This window comes from Microcaecilia unicolor, chromosome 6 (genome assembly GCF_901765095.1).
Source record: "Microcaecilia unicolor chromosome 6, aMicUni1.1, whole genome shotgun sequence".
Lineage (NCBI taxonomy): Eukaryota > Metazoa > Chordata > Amphibia > Gymnophiona > Siphonopidae > Microcaecilia > Microcaecilia unicolor.
In genome coordinates, this window is record NC_044036.1 from 151,791,552 (window position 1) to 151,810,777 (window position 19,226).

A 19,226-nucleotide genomic window follows, 5' to 3' on the forward strand; every position below is an offset into this window, starting at 1 on the left:
GAAGTCTCCTCCACATGCACTGCTTCTTTCTCCCTTATGGCGTCATCTACACCCACCAAGTTGGCAGGAATTATCATGAAATAACTACCATATTATCCAATGGCATGAAAGTGCTATTTAATAGGATTATTGTTATCTATGTTCTCCTGCAGTCTTTGATATAAAGGTCACTTTAGCAGATACTTCAAAAAGAAAACAATTGGAGTCTTCAAGGACCGTACAAGCGGCAGCTCATTAATATGCTTTCCACTGGTTCCCTTCTTTCATTTCACTGTTTGCCTTCTTATGCATATATATCCATGGAATCAAAAATACAACAGGAACACTAGCTTCCTATTTCTTATCAGGTTACTTATAAACTGCTTCTATTGGTGTATAAATGTCTTCTGCAATCAGCTCCCGACTGCATGTCCAGGTTGGTCATGCCCTACTCCCCTTCCCGATCCCTGCGTTCTTCCCAGCTGTCACTACTTTACCTCCTACCTTCATCTGTTATATGCCTTGACTGCACTCGCACCACTGCATTTGCATACGCAGGCTCCAAACTATGGAACATGCTACCCCATCATATTAAATCTGAGCTTTCTTACCCTGCTTTCCTTAAATCTTGGCAGTTTAATCCTTTGTGGGCCTCCCAGCCACTCTGTCTAATTGCTTTATTTCTCCCTTTTTTCCTCCTCTCTTGCTTCTCTGAACCTTTATGCTCCTCTTAGCTTTCCTGTGCTCTTTGTAGCTTTTACTTTGTATAGCAAATGTAATTAATTAATTAAATAAATATAATTCATCCATGCTAATCATTTTACTTGGGAAAAGAAAAGATGGCAGGAAAGGGGGTTTGATGTCATGTTCAAGGAGCCAATGGAAACGCATTTTACAGAGTATTTGCTTTCCTCAGAAGCTGTACTCATCTTTTAAATTTAAATATCATAAATGTAAAATGTATATTTTGCAGCTGGCTACGTAATTGGAAAAGTAACTGCTACAGATCAGGATAAACCAGAAGACTGTGTAAAATACAAAATAATCCATGGAGAAACAGAACTTATTCATCGGTTTTGGATAGATCCTGTATCTGGAACTATGAAATTGATGACCCACCCAGACTACGAGACTGTTAAAAGGTATACCCTGACTGTAGAAGCAAAAGATTGTGATCCAGTGCATCCCCTCAGCGCAGTGGCAAATGTAAGTAAAAAGGATGATATTCTTGCAGGGAAAACCTTATGGATGTGTATTAATCAGTATGCTAAGATTTTAACATGCGTTAACTTATGAATTAAAATGCATTCTCATTTTGGAGCCTTTTACTAAAGGGCGGAAGGGCTACCGTGCAGGTAGCCACAACAGTACCACTGTGGGCATGCTAAGGCATCCTGCGGTATTGCTGTGATCAGCGCATGCCAATCCCCATACTAGAAAATAGAAATTATTTTCTAGCACGGGAGGCGGGGACTCAGCGTGCCCTGTAGTAATCAGGTAGTGTATGGCCATCACCACTTGCTGCCCGGTTACCTCAGGATTATCGCGTGAGCCCTTACTGCTAGCTAAATAAGTGGCAGTAAGGACTCAGGTGGGAACGGCTGCGCACCAAATGTGAAATCAGCCCACAGACATTACTGACACAAATTACAGTTCCGGCATTTTTTCACCACGCTAGAAAGCAGCCGCAGCGTGCAGCAAACCCACGCACTAATTGCAACGCCGGCCATTTTCTAGAATGGCTTGATAAAAGGACAATTTAGTGCATGTTAAAAAGTTTTAACACATAATGGGCCTTATTCTATAACGGTTATGCTCCTAAATTTAGGCTCCTAAATTTATGAGTGTAAATTATTCTCCAAAATTTAGGTTCCTAAATTATGAGCATACTCTATGCTCCAAAATAGTTTATGTTCATAATTTAGGAGCATAAATTTAGGAGTGTAAGTTTAGGAGCATAAGCTTTATAGAATAAGGCCCATAGGGCCCTTCTGCTAAAGAATATTAAGTTTTGTGGTATAACATGGGATTTTAACTAATGTTGCATCAAGAAGGGGAATTCCCATTCTATTTAATTGCATGTCATACGTTAACATTCAGATAAATGCGCAGTACCTGCTCCCAGTTAACATGGAAGCACTTAGGGCTAGATTCTATATATTGCGCCTCGATTTCCACGCAGAAATCAAATCGTATTCTCTAGGTGTAGATTATAGAATACACTGAGTGCTGCTGCATGCAACTAAATTGAGTTACAGTCAATTAAGCCAACTAAAAGCTGGTGTAAATCCCGACGCATAAATTAGGAACAGAGCGGGTGTATTCTATAACAACGCATATAGATTTTAGAAACGCCCATGACCTGCCCATTCCACTCCCATAACTAAGTCCACTTTTCAACTATGCAGCTTAGAATTTAGGTGCACCATGCTACGAAATACACTTAGCGAGAAGGGTGATGAAAATGATAAAAGGGATGGAACGACTTCCCTATAAGGAAAGGCTAAGAAGGTTAGGGCTTTTTAGCTTGGAGAAAAGGCGGCTGAGGGGTGATATGATAGAAGTCTACAAGATAATGAGCGCGGAGTAGAGCTGATAGATGTGAATCGTTTGTTTACACTTTCAAACAATAATAGAACCAGGGGACACAAGATGAAGCTAGAATATGGTAGATTTAAAACAAACAGGAGAAAGTTTTTCTTTACTCAGCGTGTAGTTGGACTCTGGAACTCGTTGCTGGAGAACGTAGTGACAGCAGCTGGCCTTACGGAGTTTAAGGGGGGGGGGGGTTGGACAGATTCCTGAAGGAAAAGTCCATTGAACATTATAAAAAAAAAAGGGGGGGGGGAAGGGAAAAAATTATTATTTTTTTTTGGGGGGGGGAGGGGTTGCCAGGTTCTTGAAACCTGGATTGGCCGCTGTCGGACACAGGATGCTGGGCTTGATGGACCCTTGGTCTTTTCCCAGTATGGCGGTGCTTATGTGCGTGTAAATCTTAATTAATGCCAGTTAGTGCCGATAATTGTTTATTACAATGGTAATTGTCCCAGCAACTGCTTACTTAAACACAACACAGTAGTAGTAACGATATCACTAACATTTCACAGCACTTTCATGAATTTTGCAGCATTTTCATCTTACTAATATAAGGATCATCAGAGTTCAGAGCATCAACGTCGTTATGCAAACATTCAAAGGCGACACTGTGCAAATCTTCATCAATCCATTATTTTAACTTTTTGTTGCAGCCCCCTTTTACTAAAGCGCGCTCATGTTTTGTTACGGTTGTGACTGTATCCCATGACTACACTCACCTCGCCTCCTGGTGACCAGGCCCTATGGCTGCTGTGGACTGTCTTCTCCCTGTTTCCCAAACATGTTCCAGAATCCGGTTCCAGCCAAGCCGAGCCCATTTCAGCCCTATTCTGATGTTCCAGCATTCCAGACTTACTTCTGACCTCATCTGTAATTGCCTTTATTAAGCACCTGGGAATTTTCAGGCTTGCCTTTACAACGGAGATCTTCAAATGAGTTTTCGTCTGTGTGTGTTTGTTGCAGTTCCAGCTCTGCTGGTTCTTGTCTTGCCAGTCTTCAACTTTTACTCCAACCCTGCTTGTTCCAGCTCTGCAAGCCTTCAGCCTCAGTTCTAATCCTGCTTCTGTTTGCTCTGTTTGTCTTCAGCTTCAGTTCCTCCACTGTTTGTTCCAGCCATGTCTGCTTTCAGCTTCTATTCCAGCTCTGCCTGAATCCTGTTCCAGCCAAGCCTGTTTGAGAAGCCTGAATCCTGTTTGAGAATCCTGAATCCTGTTTGACAATCCTATCTACAGCTTCAGCTCCAGTCTGGTAGCTCCAGTCCTACTTATTCCAGCCCAGCTCATCTACAGCTTCAGTTCCCATCCTGCTAGTTCCAGTCCTGCTGGTACCAGCCTGTCTGTGTCAGCCTCGTTTCCTGTTTGGGTGGTTCACCTGCTGCTGCCGGTCACTGGCAGTGGCCCAAGGGCTCACTACTCCGGACTCCGTGACAGTCCGTGACATGTTTTTAGCGCGTGCTAAAATTGTAAGTGCGCTAAATGTTAGAGACACCCATAGGAATACATTGACGCAGGGGCGTAGCCATGGGTGGGCCTGGGTGGGCCCAGGCCCACCCAGTTTTGGTTCAGGCCCACCCAGCAGTGGAGGCAGCGGAGCGGAGGGAGCAGGCTGAGCTCCGTTCTCGCATCTGCCTCCCTCACTCTCACGGCAGCGCTTCCCAAACGCTGCCCACCGCAGCCACGATCGCAGGATTTACCTCCCTCCATCTCAGCACTCAGCAGCAGCAGTAGCAAATCATACATGCTGTCTCCTTCTAACCCGTAAGCAGCAGAGGAGACGCTTCCGGGTTAGAAGGAGGCAGCGTGTATGATTCGCTACCGCTGCTGCTGAGTGCTGAGACGGAGGGAGGTAGATCCTGCGAATGTGGCGGCGGTGGGCAGCGTTTGGGAAGCACTGCCATGAGAGTGAGGGAGGCAGATGCGGGAACAGAGCTCAGCCTGCACTGTAAATTTTTTGGGGGGGGAGAAGAGGGCTCCGGGCGGGCAGGTGGAATCGCAGGACATGGATGGGAGCGGGAGGGGTGAGAGGAGAATCGCTGATGGCTGGAGGGAGGGGACAGGGGAGAAAAGAGAATTGCTGGGTATGGTATAGATGGATAGAGGGGGGCAGGGGCAAGAACAGAATTGCTGGGTATGGCTGGATAGGGGCAGGGCAGAGAGGAGAATTGCTGGGTATGGTATAGATGGATAGAGGGGGGCAGGGGCAAGAACAGAATTGCTGGGTATGGCTGGATAGGGGCAGGGCAGAGAGGAAAATTGCTGGGTATGGTATAGATGGATAGAGGGGGGCAGGGGCAAGAACAGAATTGCTGGGTATGGCTGAATAGAGGCAGGGCAGAGAGGAGAATTGCTGGGTATGGATGAATGGAGGGAGGCAGGGGAGGGAAGAGAATTGCTGGGGATGGATGGATGGAGAGGACAAGGGGAGAGAGAAGAGAATTGCTGGGTATGGATGGATAGAGGGGGGCAGGGGAGAGAAAAGAATTGCTAGGTATGGATGGCTGGAGGGGAGAGGAGAGTTGCTGGACATGCGTGGATGGAGGGGAGGAAAGAGGAGATAGGAAGGTTGCTGGACATGGGTGTATGAAGGGGAGGGCAGGGGAGAGGAGGGTTGCTGGACATGGATGGAGGGAAGGACAGGGAAGAGGAGGGTTGCTGGACATGGATGGAAGAGAGGGAAGGGAGAGAGAAGAAATGCTGAACATGGATGGAGGAGATGGAAGAGTGAGGAAGGAGATGAGATGAGGGAAAAGGAAGAGAGGAGAAAAACTGCACATGGATGAAGAAAATAGGCAGAAGCTGGATTCACTGGACAGTCAAGTCTGCGGAGGACCCAGCTTTTACTTATGGATATAGAGCAAGAAATGAAGAAGAAAGGAGGAAAGTAAAGAAATAAATGGAAAGGAAGCCCTGGAAACGGAGTTAAGAGGACAGATAGTAGCAGAATCGGATACTGGGCCAGCATGATCAGAAAAACAGTCACCAGACAACAAAGGTAGAAAAAAATCATTTTATTTTCATTATAGTGTTTGGAATATGTCCACTTTGAGAATCAGGTGCTCAACATTAGAAGTTTATATTTATTTACTTATTTATGGCATTTTATCCCACATTAAACATGAATTAAATTGGAACCTGGGATCATTTAATTTTTTTTTCCTGGAGAGAGTAATGCATTGCCCCCCCCCCCAGGCTCTCTCCCGGCTATAGCCAGCTCTGCAATTTTGAGGGGAGGTGCACAGGTGGACCGGGGGGGGGGGGGGGGGGGTGCAGAGGTGGACCAGGGAGAGAGCCTGTTGTTAAACATTTACCAGCACACCACTGTCTAGTGCCCACCCATCCAACCTGTTGGCCCACCCAAAAATTGACTTCTGGCTATGCCACTGCATTGACGTCTCTAACGTTTAGCGCGCCCACAATTTTAGTGCGCACTAAAAATGTGAGTGCGCCTTAGTAAAAGGGGGCTTTAGCTTTTTGTTAAGTTTTCTTTAAAACAGTCCAGAAATATTCAAAACTTTTTTAGTGTAACTAGCACCACTTAACTTGCAGCTGTTTCCAACTCCGTGAGAACCTCCACCGACATGGCCAAGTTTCACAACTTCCTTAGGGACAAGATCCACTGAAAATAAACAAAATAAACTCAACAAATAATCAAATAAACTGCAAAATCTAAAGTAAAATCTATGTATCTGTTAAACTGCTCTGCATTACAGCAACTTGCATTCTAAACAACTTGCATGCTTTCTCACATAGGGAGAAAATGGCCACGACATTTTTTTTGTGTGGAAAAGCTGACATTTAAATGACAATCAGCTGACTGAACTTCTAACAACCCGATTGGTTATACAGACATTCACAACGACCATTTAGATCAGAGACCACCTTTCTCATTCTGAATTCAGCCCCAATAGTTGAAGCGTTTTAAGAAAAAAATATCCAACGTTGTTCTTTGTAGTTTAATAGCTGTTCAGGATTCCCATCCTCCCACCTACCCCAACTGAACACTGTCTAAAATATGCCATCTGATATCGCTCAACTGGTGTATTTTCTATTAAAGCTAATTAAAGTATTTTTGTAAATAATTTATAGGTGATGTACAATGATTTAAGAGAAAAACATTGTAGAGATTAATCATTGTTTATAGATACAGATCCTATATTTAGAAGTGATGAATATTCATTGTGGATATCCTGAAATCCTGACTGGCTGGGGTGCCTCCAGGACCAGGTTTGGGAACCACTGATCTAGGCGGTGAAGGCATTAGGCATATATATGTTATGCCTATTATGTAAAAGCAATCCTGCTTATTTTCAAAGGAGAAGGGCGCCCATCTTCCGACACAAATTGGGAGATGGGCGTCCTTCTCCTAAGGGCGCCCAAATTGGCATAATTGAAAGCTGATTTTGGGCATCCTCAACTGCTTTCCGTCATGGGGATGACCAAAGTTCACGGGGACGGGACGGGGGCATGGTTATGAGATGGGCGTCCTCGGCTGATAATGGAAAAAAGAAGGGCGTCCCTGACGAGCACTTGGCCGACTTTACTTGGTCCATTTTTTCTTGCAACCAAGCTTTAAAAATGGTGCCCGAACTGACCAGATGACTACCAGAGGGAGTCAGGGATGACCTCCCCTTACTCCCCCAGTGGTCACCAACCCCCTACCACTCAAAAAATAAAAATAAAAAACATTTTTTGCCAGCCTCTATGTCAGCTTCAAATGTCATACCCAGTTCCATGACAGCAGTATGCAGGTCCCTGGAGCAGTTTTAGGGGGTACTGCAGTGCACTTCAGGCAGGCGGACCCAGGCCCATCCCCCCCTACCTGTTACACTTGTGGTGGTAAATGTGAGCCCTCCAAAACCCATCTGAAACCCACTGTACCCACATCTATGTGCCCCCTTTACCCCTTAGGGCTATGGTAGTGGTGTACAGTAGTGGGAAGTGGGGGTTGAGGGGTTCAGCACACACGGTAAGGGAGTTATGTACATGGGACCTTTTTCTGAAGTCCACTGCAGCCCGGTTGGTGTCCTGGCATGTCAGGGGGAACCAGTGCACTATGAATGTTGGCTCCTCCCACGACCAAATGCCTTGGATTTGGTCGTTTTTGAGATGGATGTCCTCGGTTTCCATTATCGGCGAAAACCGAGGTTGCCCATCTCTAAGCTCGACCTAAATTTCATGATTTGGGCATCTCCGACCGTATTATCGAAACGAAAGATGGACGCCCATCTTGTTTCGATAATACGGGTTGCCCCACCCCTTTACAGGCCGCCCGTAGAGATGGGTGCCCCCGTTCAATTATGCCCCTCAAATATGAGCCAGATTCAGTGAATGGCATCTAAATAATTGACACTGAAAAACCCCCCACTTAAGCAGTATTCTATAAGCTTTGCCTAAAGTTTGGCACGGTTTATAGAATAGCATTTAAGAGTTACGTTTGTGCGCATAGGCGCCCTGTATAAGAGGCTTGGGGAGGCTAAGCCTCCCCAGCCCAAATGCAACCTCTTTTGGAGCGCACGCTGGCACATTCCCGGTTCCTGCCCAAAAGAAGCTGGAACTTCTTTTGTTGCATCATAGAGGGTGGGACCGGAAGAGCTGTCAGCGCTGCCTGCCATGTGGAGCTCTATGGCTCCGTGCACAGTGTTTGTTTGCTGATGGATGGCCACTGAATCGGAGAGGCAGCAGGTTTGGTGGCAGGGCAGCATTTTCTGGACATGGGTGGATGGAGGGTAGGGGAGAGGAGAGTTGCTGGACATTGTGGATGGAGGGGAAGGGAGAGGAGGGTTGCTGGACATGGGAGAGGGGATGGCAGGGGAGAGGAGATTTGCTGGACATGAGTGGATGGAGGGGAGGGGATAGGAGGGTTGCTGGACATTGGAGAGGGGAGGGCAGGGGAGAGGAGATTTGCTGGACATGAGTGGATGGAGGGGAGGGGATAGGAGGGTTGCTGGACATTGGAGAGGGGAGGGCAGGGGAGAGAAGAGTTGCTGGACATTGGAGAGGGGAGGGCAGGGGAGAGAAGAGTTGCTGGACATGGGTGGATTGAGGGGAGGGGAGAGGAGGGCTGCTGGACATTATGGATGGAGGGGAGGGGAGAGGAGGGTTGCTGGACATGGGAGAGGGGAGGGCAGGGGAGAGGAGAGTTGCTGGACATGGGTGGATTGAGGGGAGGGGAGAGGAGGGCTGCTGGACATTGTGGATGGAGGGGAGGGGAGAGGAGGGTTGCTGGACATGGGAGAGGGGAGGGCAGGGGAGAGGAGAGTTGCTGGACATGAGTGGATAGGGGGGGAGAGGAGGGTTGCAGGACATGGGTGGATGGAGGGGAGGGGAGAGGAGGGTTACTGGACATGGGAGAGGGGAGGGCAGGGAAGAGGAGAGGAGAGTTGCTGGACATGGGTGGATAGAGGGGAGGGGAGAGGTGGGTTGCTGTACATGGTGGATGGAGGGGAGGGCAGGGGGGAGAGGAGGGTTGCTGGATATGGGAGAGGGGAGAGGGGAGGGCAGGGGAGAGGAGAGTTGCTGTACATGGGTGGATGGAGGGGAGAGGAGAGGAGGGTTGCTGGACATGGGTGGATGGAGGGGAGAGGATGGTTGCTGGACATGGATGGAGAGGAGGGAAGAGTGAGGAAGGAGATGAGATGAGGGAAAAGGAAGAGAGGAGAAAAACTGCACATGGAAGAAGCAAATAGGCAGAAGCTGGATCCACTGGACAGTCAAGTCTGTGGAGGACCCAGCTTTTACTTACGGATGTAGGGCAAGAAATGAAGAAGAAAGGCGGAAAGTAAAGAAATAAATGGAAAGGAAGCCCTAGAAACGGAGTTAAGAGGACAGATAGTAGCAGAATCGGATACTGGGCCAGCATGATCAGAAAAACAAAGTCACCAGACAACAAAGGTAGAAAAGATCATTTTATTTTCATTATAGTGTTTGGAATATGTCCACTTTGAGAATTAGGTGCTCAACATTAAAAGTTTATATTTATTTACTTATTTATGGCATTTTATCCCACATTAAACATGAATTAGGGTGTTTTGTGGCTCTACATGTATCATGATATTATGATCCCTTGTTTCATATTATTGACGGTCTGCATTTTCCGTATGGGTGGTATATTGGTGTATTAGGTTCTGCCCAGTGTAATATTTATGGTACATTAAGGTTCTGAGTGTGTTTTTGCACAAAGTTGTGCATAGTGTTTTGCAGTTGAGCGATTGTAGTTAGTATATGCTTTGAGCAACCACTTTATTCTTTGACATATGATACATAGCTAATATCTAAATTTAATAAAAGGTATTAATTGTGACTTTTATTTTTTTTTTTTTCTGTGTGTTATCAGACAATTATGGATTTAAGCTCTGGCCCCACCCTTAACCCCACCCCCTTTAGCCTCCCCAAACAGTTGGGCCACCGACCGCCTATGGTTGTGCGTAAATTTAGGTGCGACCATTTGCACTAATGAAAATGTGGTGCAAAAGCCTGTGCCTAAATTTAGGCATAGATCACCCTTATTCTGTAATTAAACATGTAACTCAAAACCATGCTCCTGTTCTACCCCGAAATGCCCCATGACTGGCCCCTTTGGTCACCTCTTTTCTACTCCATTCGACAGCTTATTAGACACCTACTTCCTAATAAAAGGTTTTAAACGATCTATACGTCAAGTAAAGACTGGTACATACACCAAGTAAATTACAGCATCAAGAAAATAATGGGACAAAGATTTTCTCATTGGAGTTAATACCACTAGAACTGAGCATGTCCTGACCTGGACATCTCAGTTCCAATTTTTCTGTTCTATGTAAAATAGGGGTCATAGTGACATGGGGTCCTTTTACAAAGTTGCTTAACCGCCTACATGCATCCAGCACACACCAAATCAACATTACTACCCCACCAGTGCATGCCCCGGGTGATAATTCTGAATTTTGCGCATGCTGAAAACAGGTGATAGAAAATACTTTCTATTTTTTACGGCGTGGTACTTACCCAGCACTAAATGGTAATGGGCATGCACTGCATGCCTACTGTGGGGTAGCATCAGGGCTTTTTTTGAGGGGGTACTTGGGAGTACTGAGTACTGGCACCATTTCCATTGTCTGCTAAAATTGACCCATGGCCCCCCAATTTTTAATGGAAGAGCTCAGGCTCTACACACCAATTGTGCCTTGTCATAGATTCTGTGACTGGTTGCAGGGGGCCTGGCTATTGTGGGGTGGGTTCCTCAGTGATCACCCCACCCTTGAAGGGTGGCCAGGCGTTTGAGTACCTGCACCTTTTTTGCTAGAAAAAATGCACTGGGTAGCATGTGAGACCTTACTGCTAAGTCAATGGGTGGCTGTAAGGTTTCAGGCCAAAAATGGATGCACGCTGGTTTTCATTTTGCCACACGTCCATTGTCTGGCCCCTTAAAAAAGTCCCTTTTTTCCAGGACGTGGTAAAAACTGTCCTGGCACGCGCCCAGAAGACGTGCTCGCACTGCCGCGGCCACTTTTTGCCATGGTTTAGTATAAGGGCCCCATAAAGCCCTACATTCAAATGCAGTTATACAGATCCGGATAAGTGTTGCTGACCAGAATCACTTGTTCATTTTCAGCAGACAGTGCTACAGGAATTGTTACAGACAGCCCACACTATTCATTTATTTGTTTCTCTCATTTGAAACAAAGAAATGAAGCACGCATTTAAATCTACCATGTTCACAGATTGGAAAATTCTACCACTTTAGAAAGGTTCTATTCAACTTGTAACTGAAAGGCTCAGTGGTTTTTGTTTAATACATCTTGAGATGAAATAGCAGAACAGAGGAACAATGAAAAGAAAGAGTTCCTTCCACAGGAAAACAATGTGGGTCCATGGCAGAACCACCAGACTGGTAAGGAAATGCAATCTGGTGCAGGATTCATTCATTCATTCATTCATTCATTCTTATAACATGGTTCCAGGGGGGATCCGGGAAATTATAGACCGGCGAGTCTGACGTCGGTGCCGGGGAAAATGGTAGAGGCTATTATTAAAAACAAAATTACAGAGCACATCCGAGGACATGGATTACTGAGACCAAGTCAGCACGGCTTTTGTGTGGGGAAATCTTGCCTGACCAATTTACTTCAATTCTTTGAAGGAGTAAACAAACATGTGGACAAAGGGGAGCCGGTTGATATTGTGTATCTGGATTTTCAGAAGGCGCTTGACAAAGTACCTCATGAAAGGCTACAGAGGAAATTGGAGGGTCATGGGATAGGAGGAAATGTCCTATTGTGGATTAAAAACTGGTTGAAGGATAGGAAACAGAGAGTGGGGTTAAATGGGCAGTATTCACAATGGAGAAGGGTAGTTAGTGGGGTTCCTCAGGGTCTGTGCTAGGACCGCTGCTTTTTAATATATTTATAAATGATTTAAAGATTGGAGTAACTGGCGAGGTAATTAAATTTGCTGATGACACAAAGTTATTCAAAGTCGTTAACTCACGACAGGATTGTGAAAAATTACAGAAGGACCTTACGAGACTGGGAGACTGGGCGGCTAAATGGCAGATGACGTTTAATGTGAGCAAGTGCAAGGTGATGCATGTGGGAAAAAAGAACCCGAATTATAGCTACGTCATGCAAGGTTCCACGTTAGGAGTTACAGACCAAGAAAGGGATCTGGGTGTCGTCGTCGATAATACACTGAAACCTTCTGCTCAGTGTGTTGCTGCGGCTAGGAAAGCGAATAGAATGTTGGGTATTATTAAGAAAGGTATGGAAAACAGGTGTGAGGATGTTATAATGCCGTTATATCACTCCATAGTGCGACCTCACCTTGAGTATTGTGTTCAATTCTGGTTGCCACATCTCAAGAAAGATATAGCAGAATTGGAAAAGGTGTAGCGAAGGGCGACTAAAATGATAGTGGGGATGGGATGACTTCCCTATGAAGAAAGACTAAGGAGGCTAGGGCTTTTCAGCTTGGAGAACAGACGGCTGAGGGGAGACATGATAGAGGTATATAAAATAATGAGTGGAGTGGAACAGGTGGATGTGAAGCGTCTGTTCACATTTTCCAAAAATACTAGGACTAGGGGGCATGCGATGAAACTACAGTGTAGTAAATTTAAAACAAATCGGAGAAAATGTTTCTTCACCCAACACATAATTAAGCTCTGGAATTTGTTGCCGGAGAATGTGGTGAAGGCGGTTAGCTTAGCAGAATTTAAAAAGGGGTTAGACGGTTTCCTAAAGGACAAGTCCATAAACCACTACTAAATGGACTTGGGAAAAATCCACAATTCCAGGAATAACATGTATAGAATGTTTGTACGTTTGGGAAGCTTGCCAGGTGCCCTTGGCCTGGATTGGCCGCTGTCGTGGACAGGATGCTGGGCTCGATGGATCCTTGGTCTTTTCCCAGTGTGGCATTTCTTATGCTGGCATGGGATTGCAAGGTGTGACCCATACAAGATTAACAGGTATGTGCTTCAATTATGCAGAGATGCTAAAGCTTGCTCCTGCATCATTGTAGTGCTGGTATAAATTGAACTTTTAAAAATTATTTTCCTGTTTGTCACAATGGGTATTTTTCTGATTCCAAGCAGGAGTGTAATGTCACTCCTTTTGAGCCGTGCCTACAGTGCTGCTCCTGGACTATACAGTATTCTTCTTGTGTTGCCATGGAGATACTTTGCGGGTATTAATTGCAGCTGAATTTCAATGTGGTATTTTCCTCAGTCACCCTGACAGATATCTTGAATTGTATAGGAAAACACTGTTGTGCCCTATATAAAGAAGAGTCCAGCAAAGAGTTAATGTTCAGTAGTCAAGTATTTTGTGCTAAATTTGCACACTCACTTGACCATATAATATGGTATGTATTACATGTCAAAGATGGTTGATCCTGACATAAAAAAAGAGCATGAAAAACATGCATGATTTCAAACATGGCAGATTATTAGAGGTAGCGGCAACTAAAATCATTATGGAATTTGGAAAAGCTTGGTATAACGGGTGATTTTTCAGTTTGTCTCATACATTTGTTTCAATAACATGTGCAAATCGAACTATAGTTTGCTATAGTAACTCTACAACAGTCATACTTTGTATTGTCATGGTTTCTCTGTTTCCAGCTTATAGAGGAAATGTTCGTTATATTGAAATATCTATTCGGAATAACAACAGTCCCTACCCCTATTGGATAAAATGTGCTCTACAGTAAAACATAAAAACAGAACATGATGGCAGGAAAAGATCATACAAAGCACTAAGCTCTACAATTCCTTGTTCCTTTTTCTACCTCAGAGATTCTCTGTGCTTTTCTCATGCTTTCTTGAATTCAGATATTGTCTTTGTCTCTGACACCTTAGCTGCAGTATGGTACATATATATATATATATATATATATATATATATATATATATACATGCTAGGTGTAGTTACCTTTAAATTATGGATTAGTAGGTCTATAATAAAGTGTCAGGCTATACCACTGTTGATTATCCATGCAGGTCTGGTCCAAGGGTCTGTGAGGCCTAGGCCAACTTTCAGCCATTCATATCCCCTCCCCCACCTAGGGCAGCTGAAGACCCTATCCACTTCATAGTCCTGCATTTCCCCTTCTCTATCACTGTCACGCCCCCTCCCATGCCTAGCATCTCATCTCTGCTTGTCTACCAACCTCTACTTCTCCCTCCCATGTGTAGCATCTTATTCCCTTCCCCCAGGTATAGGATCTCATTTTTTCCTTCCCTATCTCACTATTCCCCACAGTCTAGCATCTCATCTTTTCTTCCCACTTCCCCCCACATGTACCAGCATGTCCTCCCTCTTCCCTTCCCCCTGCTGTCCCTGCTATCCTACCTCCATTCAACCCAAGGTTCTGCCAAATTCCAGACATATTCTTTAAGCTTCACTAGATCCCACTTCATTTTACCCACACCTTTTAAGGTGTCTATCCTATTGCAGATCTTGGTATCATCTGCAAAGAGGCAATCCCTTAATGACAACCCACCTGACATATCTCTTATTAACACCAATTATAGCAGTTTAGATGAAGGTGTCAAAAAAGGTATGAGAAGAACCTTGAAGACCTGTAACCTGCACAGAGCAGCAGGTAGGGTATAGCAGGTATAACTCCAGCCCTCTTACTGGGCAGGTTAGATGGACCATTTTGGTCTTTATTTGCCATCATTTACTAAGTAAAATGGCAAGAATATTTATTTATGTATAGACATTTGACTCACCTCATCACCATGAGCCAAGGTGATACACGATAAACATTCACAGCAAATATATGTAAAAACTATTACATTGATAAATGTATAGGAAACAGACACATATAAGAAATCTATGAAAAATGCAGTATATTTATTTAAAAAACAAACAAACAAACAAACAAACAAACAAACAAACAACAGTTGCCCATGTCATGCTCATCCCTGGAATGCCTGATAGTACAAGTAGGTCTTGAAACATTTACGAAACTCACATGCTCTTGCATTGTACACAGTTCAACCAGAAGTGCATTCCACAGATAAGGAACTCACATGAAGATCATTCTTTGAGATTTTTTTGCGGCGAATACTGTGTACATATGTAACAAATTATGCGCCAGAACCCTGGGAATTTTGTAAACATCTAAACTTATACTGCGTCATTTATTTTTTGTATCTGGAATGTAGATTATGTATAATATTTTTAAATTGAATCCTAACAGGTTACAATTGACATCACAGAGGAGAATGATGAAGCACCTAGATGCAAACCCCCTATCTTCAAAGCTGTCCTTTTTGACAATGCGACTGCCGGGATGAACATCAATGGTTTTAAGCTAAGCTGCAAGGACAGGGACTCGGATGATACTGCCATGCGGTTTGAGATTGTGTCTGGTAGAGATTTCTTTGTCTTTCTCAGTTTGATGCTCGTTAGTTAAACTTTTAATCAAATTTTCTGGGAACTTTTGGGAATTCAGTCCCGTTTTAGAGCTATTTTACTATTTAATCACACTGCCCCCGATATTCAAAAGCATTCCAGCCTGGATCAGCACCTGGCTGGTTAAATATCCCATAACCGACTATCTGTGAATTTTCAGCAGGACATGGCTGGCCATGACCCGCTGAAAATTCACAGTTAGCTATATCGCCTGATATAACCGACTATATGCCAATTTTCAGTGTACGTTTGGTGGCCATATTTGGCTGTGTGAATACCTAGAATATCTTTGGCTGGTTTAGACTTAATTGGCCAGCGCTGAATATCGGCCTGGATGGTTAAGCTTGAACCGGCCAAAATTAAATTGGATATTCAATGCCAGTTACCGGACATAGCACAGCATTAAATATCCAGGCTCAGTGCTGATCGTAAGAGTTTAGCTGGGCTCCCTCCTGTGGTCTCGATATTGGCCCCACTCATTTGGGGGGGGGGGGGGGTGTCAATTTTTGAACAGCTTCTATTCTTAGGGGGCAATTCTACACCACAAGGACATGAGATGGGAATCTATTTTAAAATGGCATCTGGGCACCCAGAATCTGTTACAAAATACTAGCATAACCCAGTATCAGCACACTTGTCCGCGGTTACACCATTCCTAAACCTGGCTTAACTGTGGGTCTATACATACTGCAGGGACGCTTGTAACGTACAGTATTTTGCAATTTGCACTCATAAGTGGGAGCTCGGCTCATGCTCCATCCATGTACACACCCTCTTGCATTTCTGTGCTATGCCAATTACACATACCAGAACAGTGTAAAGGTGCCGGGGTAGCACCTTCACAAGTAAGCGTAGTCTTATGTGTATAAGCCAGTGGTGTATCCAATCAAGGTGTGTGTGTTGCATATACACCCCCGTCAGACACCGTGTGGGTAGCGTGGCACTACCGCTGGGCATGTGCCTGGTGATAATTCTGAGTTTGACACATGCCGAATCCCACAGTAGAAAATAATGTTGTATTTTCTATCATGGGGGTGGGGGTGGGGGCATTCCCAGCAGTAATCAAAAGTTGGCACTTGCTCCATGGTTACCACACAGGTAGCACGTCAGCCCTTACTGTTAAGTCAATGGGTGGTGGTAAGTGCTCAGGCACTAGTTTTAATTTTAGCGTACTCCCATTTCCTGATCCATTAAAAAAGCCCTTTTCCCCAGCCGCGCACACCCAAAACATGCGCCCACCCTACCACAGGCCACTTTTTACCATGGCTTAGTAAAAGGACCCCTTACCCAACTAAGTGCTGACTCCATCCTGGGACATTCAACAAAGCAGCCGGTTTTGATGTAGGCGCTTGCCACTGAATAGGCCTGGTTAGCCCCAGGCAAGCAATTTAAATATCTAGGAGCCATTTCTGGCCATTTAAATCACTTTGAATATCAACACCAGCCCAGCATTTACAGCTCTATGGCACTTAGACATTTAAATGCCTCACAGGCTTCCAAAATATCCTCCTTAAGATTCCTAAAGATGTTACGAAGTCCTAGAATTTGGTTTTGAGTGGACTTTGAACAAAATCTGTCTGTGGTGGTCTATGAAGAAGGCTCCATCATTTAGGTGACAAGAACACATGTAAATGACCGGTATACTGACATATCTGTAGTATGTGAAGATATACGCTGTGATAAAGTCACATCCAGGATAGTTGGGTTAAGGCAGTGTCAGTTTGAAATACAAGTCCCAGAAGGCATTGCAGGCAAGGAGCCAGGGGTGAGATGAGGAATCCAGACTGGACTCCTAGCTGCAATGGGGGAAGACATGGGTATAAGCTGGCAGGACGTGTAGATGGGCTGGCACTAGGGGGAAAGAGAGTTAGGAAACCCTGTGTGCAGGAGCTCATCATTAGTCTAATGCTTAACTCAGCTGGTATGGGTGTGGGGGAAGCTAATGAAAGGAGAAAGATTGGTTGTGAGAGCAGAAGCCAGGGATTGATTAGGCAGGTGGGAAGGAGTCCCAGGGAGAGAGAAGCAGAAAGAGAGAAGCAGTTGCAGGCTTAAAACCCTTGGATAAGAGAGGTCCCTAAAGTACTAAAGTAGGCTGAAATCCCTTGGGTGTGAGGAACTCCCAAAAGTATTTGCAGGCTGAAAATCCTTGAGTAAGGGAGGTCCCTAAAGTATTGAATTTACCAGTGAAGCTGATGCAGGGTGAAATCCCTTGGGTATGAGGAGTCCCTAAAGTATTGAACTCTCCTGAAGGTAAAGAGAGTAGAAGGTAGAAACTGCTGCGTTGTGATTTAACTGTGATGATGAACTGAAAGAACTGCTTCTATTTGGAATTGAACTACTGTTTGTTGTGCACTGGATAAAGAGCCCAGACTGGAGCTGACTGTGAGCCTGTATTGAATCCTGATATGTGCTGATAGCCTACTGCTTAAAGGGGACTATTTGCCACACACTTTCAGGTGGCTTATATGTGCTTAAGATTGAAGGTGAATGCTGTTGTTGGAACTGTGTATCAGGTCTACTAGAAACATGCATGGAATAAAGTCCTTAAGATTGAAGTTGCTGGTGGACATTTATTCCTTGACTGTACCGGGAGCCTGTGGCTGGAGGAGATTGTTCTATCCTTGGCTGCACCTAGAGGTACCTGGTTACAACGCATATTAATGCCAATATTCCATTTATGCTCTATACTATAAGATGGGCTTAAATGCGATGGTATATAATTTGAATGTGGGCATAGAAAAAGGCGGAGTCTGGGCAGAGCATGAACACAGTTATGCACATAAATTATAGAATTCTATAATTTATGCTCATTTTCTAGCATTCTAAGCACAAGCTCTGTGGCTGGTCTACGTGGTCATGCCTAAATTATATGCGCATATTATAACTGCTACTCTAGTATTCTAGAAAGAAAAGCAGGTGTCTAATTTGCTTTATAGAATGGGGTCCAGATAGGCGTCTTTTAGGCACCATTATAGAACTGAACTCTATGTAGGGATCAGAAAAACAGACAATGCTAGATTAATTTGTAAATTGGGTAAGTTTAATGAGGGTAGTCTTCTGCTGAACAACTTACGTTAGTTGAGATTAGGATCTCGCATTCAATTCAAAGTAGCCTGTCTAGTTTACAAGAATGTATATGGAGCTAATTAAGAAACGGTAAGGAATTTACTTCTGTTTCCAACCCACAGAAATCATCTAAGAAGTTCAAGAATATTGACACTTGATATTCCATTGTTGAAGTCTATATGAGAAGGTTTATTTCCATTTCAGGAAGCTAAAATATGGAATAGCCTACTTGTGAAAATTCACTTGACTACACCTTTCAGTTCTTTCCAAAATGTTTTAAAACGTATCTTTTTTTCTTTTTAGATTCCTGATTTACAGCAATAATTTTTTATGATGTGTTGACAATTTTTATTTGTATGGATTATTGAATATTTGTATATTCTGTCCAAATTGGATATTTCTTTAATTTTGTAATCTGTTTTGCACTTTGAGATTAAAAGCGGAATAGAAATCTCAGAATAGAATAGAATAGATTAATTGTCTTTTCCAAATCTAAATATGAAGCAAGTTGCAGTCAGGTGCACAAGTTATTTCTGAGGTAACAGAGGGTGAAGTAGCTTGGCTAAGGCCATAAGGAATTGTCAGGGAGAAGTATAAGGTTTGAACCCAGGCTTCCTTTGGCCCTCAGCCAGCTATGCTAACCACTAGACTATTCTACTGGGTATGGAAAATCCCTGTCAAATAAAAT

The 19,226-nt window shown here is 44.2% G+C and overlaps 1 protein-coding gene across 1 annotated transcript in view; it reads left to right on the forward strand.

The window, feature by feature from the left end:
- LOC115472478 (cadherin-related family member 3-like) overlaps positions 1-19,226 on the forward strand; it is a 116,662-nt gene that overhangs the window by 55,557 nt on the left and 41,879 nt on the right. The window contains exons 12-13 of the mRNA XM_030206768.1: positions 953-1,185; positions 15,258-15,429. Of these exons, the coding sequence (XP_030062628.1) occupies positions 953-1,185; positions 15,258-15,429 (405 nt within the window). The remainder of the gene's footprint in view (positions 1-952; positions 1,186-15,257; positions 15,430-19,226) is intronic.